Consider the following 14,425-nt stretch of genomic DNA (forward strand, 5'->3'; position numbering starts at 1 on the left):
CCAACTGAACATCTGTGGCGGCTGAACAGGAGAACATTCGCGGTATTGAAGAATTTGACAGCGCGCCGATTGTGCCATGCGGAGACGAGGTCCTCCAACAGTTGGACGGAATTGGGTGCAGGGAGTTTGGATGTTATATGGAAGAAGAAAAGTATCTTTTTCAGATTGCCGTATTGGAAAGACAATTTGCTTCGGCACAATCTTGATGTTATGCACATAGAGAAAAATGTCATGGACAATATACTTGGCACTATTTTGGATATCAAAGGGAAAACGAAGGACAACTTGGCAGCTCGATTGGATTTGCAGGAAATGGGGTTGAGACCTAAGTTGCATCTGTTCACGGCCGCAAATGGTAAGACGTATATTCCCGCTGCCTGTCACACCATGTCTAGAGAGGACAAAGAAAATTTCCTGAAGGTTCTTCGAAATGTGAGGGTCCCGGACGGATACGCCTCGAACATTTCACGATGTGTTCGGCTCAAGGACCATACAATTTCCGGGTTGAAGAGCCATGATAGCCACATATTGATGCAACAGCTTCTCCCAATTGCATTGCGTAAGTCATTGCCAGATAAAGTTGTTAGACCTCTTGTGTAGATTTCAGCATTTTTTAGAGGCATATGCTCAACCAAGCTATCACAAGAAGATATGGACCGACTGCAGGGTGACGTTTGTATCACTTTGTACAAGCTAGAACAGATTTTTCCTCCAGGGTTTTTTACCAGCATGGTCCACTTGGTCGTGCATCTTGTGCGCGAGTGTAGACTCGGCGGGGCCCGTGCAGTATAGGTAGATGTACCCGGCAGAGAGGTAAAATTCGGCGTAATATGTATATATATATATTTTGATTTAATGGTAACCCTAATTGACGACAATTCAAATGTCTTATATGTGTGTACACCAGGAGTCTTGGGAATTTCAAGTCTAATGTGCGCAAAAAAATGGCTCCTGAGGGGTGCATTGCGGAGGGGTACATAGCGACCGAGCTGGTAAAGTTCTGTTCAAGGTATCTGAAAAACGCACCAACATTCCACAACAGACCTCAGAGAAATCCTGATGGATCCAAGGGGGCGGGCACGCGTGTTACCCTGAACCGGTTGATGATGCACCAGATTCATCGTTATATTGTCTTCAACTTTGAAGAGTTTCACAATTTGCGGACGTAAGTAGTGTTTATATATTTAACAAAATTCGAATAAAAGTATTAATAACAATTATTACATAATTGTATATGTTGAATGTAGGATGCACAAAGACGCGCTTAGGCAATCATGCACTAGGGGTCGCATTACAGAGGCTCTTATTGAAGCACAACATCATGAGCAGTTCTGCGAATGGTACCGTGCATATGTAAGGAAATAGTGGTAATTTTGAAATTAGAAAAATTTATGCGGGTTTAATATAATTAACTAATGTGATGTTTAATATTTGAAATTATAACATAGGTTGATGGCCTGGACGATCAACGTAGGAAAGAATTGGGCCACAACTTGGTTATGCGTTGTAGAGGGCTAAAGGAGACAGCGGTCAAGTACAACAGGTACGTGGTAAATGGGAAATTGTTTCGTACGCTTGCCCATGATGTAGGAAGGAGGACTCAGAACAGCGGCGTATGTGTTCCAACCGTTGAAGGCGAAACGTACTACGGGCAGTTAACCGATATAGTTGAGGTCGAGTACTATGACAGGACTACGTACGTCCTATTTAAGTGCAATTGGGCAGACCCAACGATGGACAGAGGATTCACAATAGACGAGTATGGCCTAGTGTTTGTCAACTTCAATCACCTCGTCCACAGGGGAGAACTGGTTCAGGACGAGCCGTACGTGCTTACATCTCAGGTAGATCAAGTATTCTACGTCGAAGATGGAAGGAACCCAAATTGGGTTTGTGCGGTTAGGACCAAACCACGCAACGTGTACGACGTTGGCCAGGGGGAAGGGAGTAATGAGGATGGTACAACCTACCATGAGTGCGTGCCGCTCGTACTAGCCACTGATGACCTACCCGATACGAATGATGAATTCGAGTACGACAGGCCCGATATTGATCCGATTGAAGCTCCCGTGATACAATGATTGATATATTTGTTGTGAGTATATATTGTTTGTACAATTAGCTTGAACTCAATACAAATTTTTATTATTTGCATAAATTTTTATGTATAATTTGCATATTCATTAAAAATATATAAAATACAAATTCTAATTAATTTGTCTACATTTGTTCGCAGGTATTGATGGACCAGAGACCCCCTCCTTATGCATATCGGGCACCTCGCCCACCCGTGCCCCCCATGACCACGCCCACTGATTCGACGGCATTATATATATATATATATATATATATATATATATATATATATATATATATATATATATATATATATATATATATATATATGTTTTTTAGTGTTAACCAATTAAATGTTGAATATTTTTTTCATTAGGGTACAACCCAGACGGAACCATATATTATGAGGTGATTAAGGACCCAGAAAGAAACTGGGTGCTCCCGAGGGGGAAGAAGGTTGTATTGCAGTACAATGCTGCTATACAACCTGTAGGACGAGCCTGCAATCATTTTCGGCAGGCTGAGGGCAAGCTGATTAGAAGTGGGTCCTATATACACATGCGTGACGAATGAGCGAGGGTAAATAAACAGATTAAACAGCAATGTGGGACGCGCTGATGGTATGTTTATGAATATAATTTAATTATTTATTTGAATTAAACTTGAGATTAATGTTTTTCTTGAAGTTTTTAAACCTATAATGCTTTGATTGAATGTGCAGGAGGAGTTCTATCTACCTGTATCAGTAGACGAGCGCAGGGCAAAACAGGAGGCGTGGAATGATATTGGCCGTAAGCACCGCTCGTGGAAGTCGAGGTTCAAAACCAAACTATGTATTGGAGACGGTGACACGCCCGAGAGTATCCGTGCGAGAATGCCGGACAATTTTTTTGCGCAGTATGACGCAGCAGATGTAGAGTTCCTGCTGAGCGATTGGTGCACTGAGCATAAAAGGGTATGTAGGAAAAAAAATGTTGTGGTTTTTTAATAACAGTTCATTTAATTTTAGTTTTAATTTGAGTGTGGGAGTACATACATTTTTATTTTCATGTTCAATGCGTAGGCAACCTCTGAACGGATGAAGAGGCTGCAGGAGCAGAATGACCTTCCCCATTGTACGGGATCTAAAAGTTATGCCAGATTTAATCACGAGGAGGTATGAAAAAATATATGTTTATGTTTTTAATATTTGTTGCTAATTGTTTTTCTTTTTCTTTATACTATTTTTATCGCTATCTGTTTGTTATATATGTCAACTGCATGACGACAGACATGTACATCTGGCACGCCCCTCACTCGCGTCGCGTTGTTCGTGAAGACCCACACAAGGAAGGACGGCACTTACGTGAACGAACGTACACGGGTCCTATGCGTATGCTACTGATTTAATTTACTAATATTTTTAAATTATGTGTGATATGTCATTATTCAATATATGAGTTTTTTATGTTGACGACGTACAGGAGAGGATGACGCAGAGTTTATCCAGTGATCCAGCCGCCATGCAAAGTGTCTCCGCAGACACGGTGAGTTGAGCACCGAACGACGCTTACGAACAGGCGGTTTGGAGGCCTGAGTATGCTGGGAGGGTTCGGCAGGTTGGGCCGAACGTTACACCTGTTCAGGGGACATGTTTCTCATATAGGCCTCGGTCACAGGGGGGACTATCTCAGGGCACGTCTCGGGATTGGGCCGAACACGCTCGGAAGATGGAAAAGATCCAAGCGAAGCTACAGGCTGAGCGAGTGAGGAAGGACCGGTTGGAGCAGCGTGTGCAACAGTTCGACGCCATGGAGCAGCGCGTGCAACAGTTCAACGCCATGGAGCAGCGCATGTGACAGTTTGAGGTCTTCATGTCCTCCATGGGAGTATCAGCACCATGTCTTGGTACTCAGTCTTCACCTGCACACGTAGGTAGTACGTCGTATGTTAGTAGTGCATCTGCAGGTATGATTTATATTGTGTATATGACAAAATTAATTTCAATTTGTTTTCATTACCCCTTTAATTTTGCAAGTAATATTATATACTTTAATTGTCTATATTATTTGCAGGTAATTCGACAACGGTTGGTACGTTGTCACCTGTTGCACGACAGTTGAGCCAGCACTCCACTGTCACTACACCTCACCCGCTACACCATTCCTTGCGCAGCAATCGCCGGTTGGCGAGAACACGCCTGGGACGGTACCTCGTGATTTGCAGGGACGCCCTTCAGATTTGTAGATATTTTGTGTAATTATTTTTTGTTCGTAAATATTTGCGTAGTTAACGAATATGTTATTAACTATTGGTTTGTGTAATATGATTTTGTGCTGTTTTTGGGTAAAATAAATATTGCGTTATTTGTGGTCGGAAATAATAAAACTTGAAAAAAAAAATAAAAAAAATTATTAACCCCAATAAATTTTAAAAAACAATAACAAAATTAAATTGAAAAAAAATTCCAAATTGAGTTTTTTATTTAATTATTTAATTGTATTTTTAATTTAATTTAAAAATACAATTAAATAATTAAATTAAAATTTTATTTAAATAAAAAATTCGATTTGGAATTTTTTTTTTTAAAAAAATCGGTTTGACACGTGTAACGAGTATTGGAATACACGTGTCAAAATGTGCAGTTAATGACTTGCACATCTGACACGCGTCTCACGCGTGTCAAAATGAACGTGTCAAACTGCACGTGGCAAATTGAAGTGATTTTTGTAGTGTATAAGATAACTTTTCGTACGTGAGGGTCTTCTTCATTGGAAAAGACTCAGTGTCTTGATCACTTTCTTGTTAGTGTCTTGAATTCTTGCGGCGCGTACAATATTCCTTGCAGTTTTGGAGGCCAATGCTTTTGAATTAATAGCATAGTCTTTCATGGGATTTCTCCGTTGGCTCTGGGGATTAATCCATGACTCATCACACAGCGTTAGTGCTGTTGAAACTTGTTCTTCTTCATCATGTGGGTTCTCTGTCAAGAACTTGATGACAGCGGGTGAGAAATGCCTAGGAAGTCTTTTAATAAGGGTACTCTACCAGTACTTGGACGTACACTTCCTAAAGATCTGTTTGGATTTGCGGTTTCAAAAAGTGTGATTAAGAAATAGCGATTTTAAAATACAATTTTTAAAAATGCAATTAAACGTTTGCTAAAATCGCGGTTTTAGCTTTCAAGTCACAATTTTTCTTTGTTTTCAAACTTTATATTTTTATTTTTTATTTTTTTTTAAAAAAAGCACTTCCAAACAACATACTTTCTTGCAATTTGGTTTAAAATCATTTTTGACATGCAAAATCCCACTTCTAAACACTCTAAATTTCAACTATAGATAACATCTCTGGTTGCAATGATCATGGAAACTTTCATAACTTCACGATGCAAAAGTGGAGTGGGGGCACAATTTATGGTATGTTGGGTGTACGGTTTTTTTGTATTATATTATATTATTTTTTTATTATATTTAAAATTACGAATACCAAAAAAAATTTATTTTTTTAAATTATGTTTAAATGATTTAGAAAACTTAAGACAAAATTGAAAAACTTGAGTAGAATTTAAATTTAATAAAACAACCCAGACGTATATTAGAGAAAAGTAATAAAATATAATAAAAAAATATGTTACCCAAACATACCTTTAAGATTTACAAAAACATGGTGCACAGAGTCGGTGATCATCTGATCTTCCAGCAATTAGCATTATACACGTGAATGCCATTTTCCTTTTTTTTGAATTTTCTATAAAAAGAAATATTGAAAAACATATTTTTCTTATTTAGGTCAGTTTTTTCTCCACTTTTTTATGCATTTCCCCGAAGAAGAAAAAACCAATTATACTACTTTTTGCATGTACGTACGACAAATTTAGTTTTTCAAATATTTTTAAATTGAATTCAAATTCTACTAAGATTTTATCAAACTTTTTTTAATTTTGTCTCAAGTTTTCAAACCATCAAAACATAATTTCAAAAACAAATTCTCTCGGTATTCACAATTTTTCAAAAAAATCGCACACCCAAATATCCCATAATTTCCAATTAAAATTTAAAACAACTTTTGAACCTCACTTGCGATTGTGGCTATTTAAACCGAGTTTGGGCTTAGAACGTAATTATATTTGATCGGTAGGGAATGGGCCGAGAGGGTATCCTAGCCTTCCTAAACCATAATATTGGCTTGCAAACTCAAATCCCACTAGGACAAACCCAATCCTATGAGTATGTGTGTAACAAGGTATTTGCTCCAACAGCTTCGAGATCAAAATGAATATCAAATCTGTGCCCCTTTAGCTTCTTTAACCGCCTTGTGTGGCCCATTGAAAGGATCGAGTCACTTGTTTGACCCATTTCTTACATTTTTATAATTATTTTAGTACTATTTTAGTTTGGTTTGAGTCTATTGTTGGGGAGCTCAACCATTTTTCCATTTATAGGATTGTCCACTTTTTCTTTCTTTTGGATAAGAAGTGGGAATGATCCTCCCCTTGTAACCCTTTTCCTTATTCAATTACAAAAAAAGAAAGGAAAAGAAAAGAATATTCAATCCCACAATATCATTAATGCATTAGAATGCAGAGGGATGGGATTTCAAGGCTTTTGTTAGGGTAACCCACAAATCAGTGAGGCCGAAACAGATGCTTGAATGGTGGTATCTAGAACATTATAAAAGGAAAGCTTGAACCATGTACAAATGACTTTTGATCGTCAGCTAAAAGCTCACTCTCATTTACTTTTAACAACTATATACAATAGCAGTAAAATTAATGGTTGATTCAAACATAATTTTAAAAAACAAGTTATATCGGTATTCGCATTTTTAATATAATACAAAAAAAATCATACACTCAAACGGGCCCTAAATAGAAGAGATGATCTAATATTAGTCTTAGGAACAAATTTATCTATTCATCTTCCATGTGGGTGTATAGAGAGAGTGACATTCAGAGATTGAACAGACAACTTACGCAAAAGCAAAACGTTTTTGGAAGTGGGCTGGGTGTTGTTTGTGGCCATTAATGCCAAACAACCCATTAATGCCAAAACAATAAGTCAATAAAGCCCAGGTCCAGGTCGAACCTATCGGTTGAACCTCCGAGTTGAGTAGGTGACCACGTGACTTCGGATATGAGTATTTCCCCAAACCAATAAGTCAATAAAGCCCTTGTGAAGATTTGGTTATAATTAAAAGAAAAAGCGCCACTCTATCTGCAGTACTGCATTGGTTGCGCGAAGATTTGGCACTACGAAAAAGGCCAAGAGAATAAAAAAATAGAACAAATTCTTTTCCGTACGGCTCCCGGCCTGCCCTCCTCCGATCCCTATATAACTAACTAATAGTCTAAATGTTTTTCTGACTCTTTTTTTTTTTTTTTGAAAAAAAAAAGGAAAAAAGTAAATCGTTCAAGCTTAACGCCGGTCAAATAATAAAGAAGGCCTTCAACAATTTGCGATTTTGGATTTCTTCAATTCTTCTTACATAAGATCTTCTTAATAGTCTTCGACCATTCAAATTAATTACTTAGTTATTTGTTTTTTTAGAGCATGGGGACTTGAGGAGGAGAGCTTCTACGCATGCGGCTTTCATCAGTCTCTCATCCGTCTCTTTTCCACTTGTCAATTTTTTTTTCGTTTTTTTTTTAAACAAAAAAAAAGCAATCAAAAGATTCAAAACGCGGATGTCGCCATTCTCACGTTTCATTTTCAAAATTTCCCCCATTTCCCACCGTGCTCTCCCCCACCGACCGGAAATCCGACCCACTTGCCGACGCTGACGCCGCTCGCTCCCTCTTGGAGTCCCTCCCTCGAAACCAGCAGACCGGCCCGCCACCTCTGAGCACCGCGGATCTCCGACCCAGCCGACTGTCGACCCCAAACGAAATGACCCACGACCCCAAACGAACGGCGCCCACGACCGAGCTCCTCTCTCTGACCCAGCAGACCGTCGACCCCTGACGAACAGCGCCCGCGACCCATCTCCGACACTGTCCGGCCCTCTCAGACCACCTCAGCCGCAGGCCACCGATCTCCACCCGAGACCCAGCAGACCGTCGACCCCTGACGAACGGCGCCCGCGACCCATCTCCGACACTGTCCGGCCCTCTCACACCACCGCAGGCCACCGATCTCCACCCGAGACCCAACGAACGGCGCTCGCGACCTCCATCTCTTCCGACCGACACAGTCCCAGCGACCCATTTCCTTTGGGTATCTCCTAGGTTTTAGGATTTTCGTTTTGATGTTTATTGTTGTGTTGTCTCTAGGCCTTTTGATTTTCCTGTTTGATTGTTATCTTATTTCGCATGCTAGAGTTTTCTTTGGTTTTTGTTTTTGTTTTTGTTCTTTTTATGCTAATTGGGTTTGTGCGATTAAAAGTAACGAAATTTTGATTGGTTCATCTGGTTCACTTTGATTTGATCATAATATGGTAAGAAAAAAATTGATTTGATCATATTATGTGAGTAGTTATCTGATTTATGTGCCTCTTGCATGTTCATATTGTTTGGGTTTGGTTTTATCTAGTGAAAGATGTAATGCTTCTTTATCTTTTTACTTCATTTGCTGATTCTTATTCTGGGTTTGGTTTGAATTCACAATTTAAATTTTGGTAGGCTAAGTATCAGAAATTGGTGCTATTTTGTTCATCTATTACTGGATTCTTTAATAATAAAATGACAAATTGGAAGTCATATGTTAATTCCCATATCATGTTTCCTTGTATGCATGAATTTTTTTTTGGTATGTTCTAATTACAGCCATGGACCTACATAGATTACAGAATTTGAATGCTCTGTGCAATTTTCTTCTTCCACATTTTTTCTTTGTTTATTGGACTGCTTGGAAGTGACATTTCAATTAGAGATATGCCGAGAATCATCAAAACAATGTACTCATTGTTGCTTCTTTTAAAGGTTCAAAGTACCCTAGCTGTATTTTCATTTGGATATTTGCAAGGCTTCGCTTTTGTTACTATTTACTTTTCTTCTTTATTTAGTGATATTCTGATATTCATTTGGGGGTTTGTTTATTCTTTGTTCTGATATTCTTTTGATTGGTGATTATTTGACATGCTTGTTTGACATGCTCGCATGCTTAGATTGGTTGGTTAGTTGAATGATACTTTCTGAGGTTTTAGTTGGGTCTTTTGCATAGGCATGACAAAATGTCGGTAAATAGTGGTGCGTCAAGTGCGTCAAGTGCACGTCCGTTATGTTATTGTGGAGTGCCTACACGTGTCAGGTATTCTTGGACTGATACCAATACCGCTAGAAAATGGTATGGCTGTGAAAATTATAAGGTAATTTTTGAAATTAATATTGTGTTATGCTTTATTTAATTGGTAGTAGGTGATGGCATTGTGATGACATTAATTTACTTTCTTTGTTATGCAGAGAACGGGTGATTGTGATTTTTTTGCATGGGCTAATAATGAAATGACTACGTATGAGACGAAGATAATGGAACGCCTGAAAGTCCTAGACGATAGAAGAAAGACAGATAGTGATAGACTTGAGAAGCTAATTGAAAGAAAAGATAATGATCAATATGAAGCTCTTGAGAAGCTAATTGAAAAAAAAATGTAATGATCAGTATGTTAAACTTGAGAAGTTAATTGAAAAAAAAATATAAAGATGAATATGTTAAACTTGAGAAGCTGATTGAAAAAAAATTATAATGATGAATATGTTAGACTTCGACGGGAGCTGGAGGTGCGTCGCACTAATGGGACGATGTTTTGGATGTTTCGGGCTATAATAGTAGTGGTCATTTTGCTTTTAGTTTTTTGCCTTAGTGGCTATGGTGGATCTCGAGGTACTTACTTGATGTTAAACTAAAAGAAAATGAGAAGCATGTACCAAGTTGGGATGTACTGTGGTATGTTGGATTGTAATGTGGTCACTTGGTTTTTATTGTAGAAGTTGAATGTTATTTTGTGATTGGTTGAATGTAATATGACAGCTTATTTCATTAAACTTTTGGTTGGATGGTGGATTTTGCATAAATCATGTCATTTTGCTTTGGTAGATGGTGATTGGTTGAATGTAATATGAAGCTTCTTGAGGCTGAAAAATTTTTCACTGCGAAAAGGTTGCTGGAAATTTAAGTGATAATTAAACTAGAAATTTCCAATTCCAACTTTCTAATTGCCTCTTGGCAATCTGTGGGAACAATCCAGAAAAGTAATCAAAGTTAATGAAATTATATTAATATATAATTCATAATGCTAATCTGCAAGCCATTTCTAGAAACCCAAACAGCCATGTCTGCATCTCCTATACCAACATCAGGAATTAAGAATTAAGCTGACTCTGTATTTCCACTAGAGCATCAAACCGAGCTGAATTTCCAAAACCAATCCCCATCCTTTATAATAGTAGCAAGTTTAGCACTAAGAGGCTTTATTTATGAAAAATTATGTGCATGTATGTAAAGTTGCAAGATGAAACTAATACCAATCAAATTAGTTTAAACAGATTGTCTAACAAATTTAGTATTATTACCACTAAGGAGAAAAATGGACAGACCAATGCCCACGCATAGCATGTGTTCAACAACAATTTCAAGGTGCAATGTAACAGCACTCACCCTAGGGAAAAAAAACCTGAATACAAAACCTGCATAATTAGAACAATTTCATTGCATAATTAGAATCTATTATGAACCAAAATACAAAACCTGACCCTGACACGTCCTAATCCAACGACATACACTTTAACTTTCCACAAAACCTACTAGGAAATACAAAGAGAAGCAGATTCTCAACATTTTCTCAGTCAAAAGGTATACACCAATATCAGCAAAATGTAAACCAAAGTTTTCTTCAAACAAAGTAAAAGCATGAATTCGTTTTCACGTCATTTAGGGGCAGTGAAGAAGCTCTCGTCAACGGGTGTTTGTCTTCTAGTCAAAACCATCTGTATGCATCACAACTGGAGGGAAAAAAAACAAAAGAAATAAGGAATAATCAACAATTTCTATTCAAATGAGAATACATGAAATAACAAGATGCCCACCAGCTGGAACCAACATATCTACAAATACCTACGACAAGTATATAAAATCTCCTTCAACAGGACATGATGGCTGTGTATTCCCAAAAGTCTGAAACAAAAACTTCGTACGATTAATATATATGAAATAAAATTATTCGTCAACATATACGAATCAACATATCTACAAACATATATATATTTTTCTCTTTCCATACCTGTGTAACAACACTACTATGAGTTCCAATTACTTGGTCATGCAGAACATCAGTTACAAAAGTGAACGGATCTTCACTTGTGTCTAGTTCATCTACTAGTGATCTTTGGCATGGCTTCAATAAATAAAAATGTGGAATAACATGTTACATATAATATTAAAATTACAAATCAAATATGTGGGCATAATTGGTAAACATCGGCTTTCAAATATTTTCATACCTGTTTTTTTTCCTCTGCTGTTTCTTCTGCTGATTGGGATTTGTGGCACTCTTGTTTGATGATTTTGACTTTTTGACCGCTTTTTCAACTGCGGACACCTTTCTGTTCGATGGTTTTCTCCCTTTAGTATGAGCCACGAGAGGACTACACACCTCTACTCCATCACCAGTCATAGTCATAGACGCACTTGGGAGCAATTTTGCACTTGGAAGTGATTGGGAAGATGGACTTTGTTCACATCTTGGACCACTAAATTTATTAGTTAACATATCAACATAATTTTGCACTTCCGTGCAATGGTCCACGTTTGGTGCTACGATTGCGGCTAACTTCAACATATTTTTGCTCAGTTCAGCATATCGATCTACAGTAGGGTTGCCACTCAAAGAATCATAACTACTTTTGATTAATTTATATGGCCGCTCCAAATCCTTCCTCCATCGGTTTAGAAAGTATTTATCGGGCAACAATTTCACAACTTCACATATAGTCAGTACAGACATGGCATGTCTGCACAAAATTCCTCTTGCTTCAAACAAATGACAACTACAGTTCACGTCACATGAAAGTCCATTATAGTAAACAGTGAAGCATACTTTCTTAATGTAGGAATCACTAATTTCTACCTTTTCAATCACCTGGTAGGTATTAATTCCACCTTCACTTTCTAAACAAGAGCAACCACAATACATAATCTCTGAAATCTCCTTTTGAACTTCTTTGAACTTTGCATGTGTGTACATTTTTTGAAATTGCTTCTCAAAGGGATACCTGCTTACACATGAAATCGTGGTATGAAAAGAATCGAAATCAGCGACATTCTCAACCTCAACCTTCCTACGCAAAGCGTTATCGTATTGATCCACAAATTCTTTCAATGAGGTAGACGATTGCACATAACCATCAAAAAATGCATTCATACTCTCACTACGCTGCGTGGTAGTCATGCCAGCCCAAAATATACTATTCAAATATGCTGGTACCCAGAAACTCCGTTCACTGTATAAATCATGCAGCCATGCATTCTCCTCCAGATTATAACACTCAAGTACACTCTGCCATTTAGCATCAAACTCATCACATGTTTGAGAATTATACACACAACTTCGTATGGCACTCTTAATGGCTTTGTACTGTGAATTTGATCCAAACTTTTCTGGAAGTTTTTTTAGTATGTGCCATAAACAAAACCTATGTCGGGCATATGGAAAAACCTTTTTAATTGCATTTTTCATAGCTCTGTCTTGATCTGTTATAATTGCCCTTGGCGCACGGCCCTTCATACATTTCAACCATGCCTCAAACAACCAAACAAATGTCGCTGTATCTTCACTTGAAATTAACGCTGCTCCAAAAAGAATTGATTGCCCGTGATGATTCACTCCCACAAAAGGGGCAAATGGCATTTCGTACTTGTTGGTCAAGTATGTGGTGTCAAATGTAACTACATCACCAAAATCTTCATACGATGCCCTACTTCGTGCATCAGCCCAAAACACATTTTTTAGCCTAAACTCATCATCCACATCCATTTCAAAGTAGAAATCACTATCCACTTTCTGCATTCTATCGAAGTAGTCACGAAGTGCTGTAGCACCTCCTGTGCCAAGGCGAAGACGTCTTGAGTTCGCAATATAATTGCGACATTCTTTCTCTCCAAATGTGAGATTCTCGTATCCCCCAGCTTCAACGGCTAGCGAGTTATAGATCTTATTTGTTCGAATTCCAGCTCTATCATCTATATCAAGCTTTCTCTTTGTAGCAAGATCCAACTTCTTGTGACATCTAATATATCTCGCTTTGCCCGGGCTTAAATCGTGATTATGCCATAGATTTACATTAGTCACATACCACACTGTATCCACTAATGTTGCACTCACAGTAGCCCTACACCCCGTTTTGCTTGTTTTCATTGGTTTGGAAAGGCTATTGCTTGAGCTGGATGATGCGTTGCCTTGACGAGCACATGCTAAAGTGATGTAATGTACATCTCCATTTTCATTCTTTTTTTTCTTCTTCTGCACCACACCAAAACCCTCTTGCTTCGCATAATTTCTATAATATTCAAGAAGTTCCTCTGTGGAGCCAAATAACATACCCTCCTTAGGTTCCTTAACATTTTTTTCTTCATCTATAAGCTTGTGCTTGGAACGACAATTGACCAAACTATCATCTTTCAACTGTTCATTAGCTACAGTTTCATTTCCATCCCTATCAAAACAAATGAAACAAAGTGTAAAAAAATCAATTATAAATAATAACATTTAGAGATATGTTATAAAAATTAAAGGTAAGCATGAAACAAACAACATACCATTTTGAGGGTCTATTTCAATGGGAACAATATCTTCAACTTGTTCATGTGTCAACGAACATTCATTTTCGCAATGTGAAATCAAGGGCAGTTGTGATAAGTCCATCTAAAAGTTTCTGCAGGGAATTAAAAAAAAACCATATGAATTAAAGCTTAAAAAAAAAAAATGGGGGAATCATGATATTTTTTTCGTTGGAGGAACCAGAGTACTAAGTAAAGTAAAGTGAAAGACAAAGGAATAATCTCCCTAATCTTGCATGATCTGTAATCACATCAAGTAAATCAAACATATATATGTCATAGCTATATCAATACATTTAGAATTATATGTAGGCAAAGTAATTCTACCTTACTAAACTAAAATTAAACTAAAATTCTGTGTTGATATATATATATATATTTCAAATATAATATATCAATGGTAACTAATAATTTGTTTCTCCAAATTTTCACATACTAAAGTACCAAATCTCTGTATGCACATATAGGACACAGAAAAGATAAACCTTAAAAACTATACAATTTACAATTCACAATTCACAATCCACACTAGCAGGTGTCATAGAGAAATAAAAGCCTACAATAGATAATCAGATTAGTCTCAAATTAGCTCTATGCAG

The 14,425-nt window shown here is 37.5% G+C and overlaps 1 protein-coding gene and 1 long non-coding RNA gene across 2 annotated transcripts; both read right to left on the reverse strand.

Annotated features, from left to right (window-relative positions):
* Window positions 1–10,836: 10,836 nt before the first annotated feature.
* LOC133854040 (uncharacterized) lies at window positions 10,837–11,387 on the reverse strand. The gene is made up of 3 exons (XR_009896761.1): window positions 11,272–11,387; window positions 11,078–11,165; window positions 10,837–10,993 (listed from the first exon to the last, which is right to left on the reverse strand). It is a non-coding gene; the product is annotated as an uncharacterized LOC133854040 (long non-coding RNA).
* Window positions 11,388–11,475: 88 nt separating this feature from the next.
* On the reverse strand, window positions 11,476–13,911 carry LOC133853832 (protein FAR-RED IMPAIRED RESPONSE 1-like). Its single transcript, XM_062289858.1, has 3 exons — window positions 13,799–13,911; window positions 12,991–13,702; window positions 11,476–12,768 (listed from the first exon to the last, which is right to left on the reverse strand). The coding sequence occupies exons 1-3, from the start codon at window positions 13,909–13,911 to the stop codon at window positions 11,476–11,478; spliced, it is 2,118 nt and encodes a 705-aa protein (XP_062145842.1).
* Between the last annotated feature and the right edge of the window lie 514 nt (window positions 13,912–14,425).

Source organism: Alnus glutinosa, chromosome 13 (genome assembly GCF_958979055.1).
Source record: "Alnus glutinosa chromosome 13, dhAlnGlut1.1, whole genome shotgun sequence".
Taxonomy (NCBI): Eukaryota; Viridiplantae; Streptophyta; class Magnoliopsida; order Fagales; family Betulaceae; genus Alnus; species Alnus glutinosa.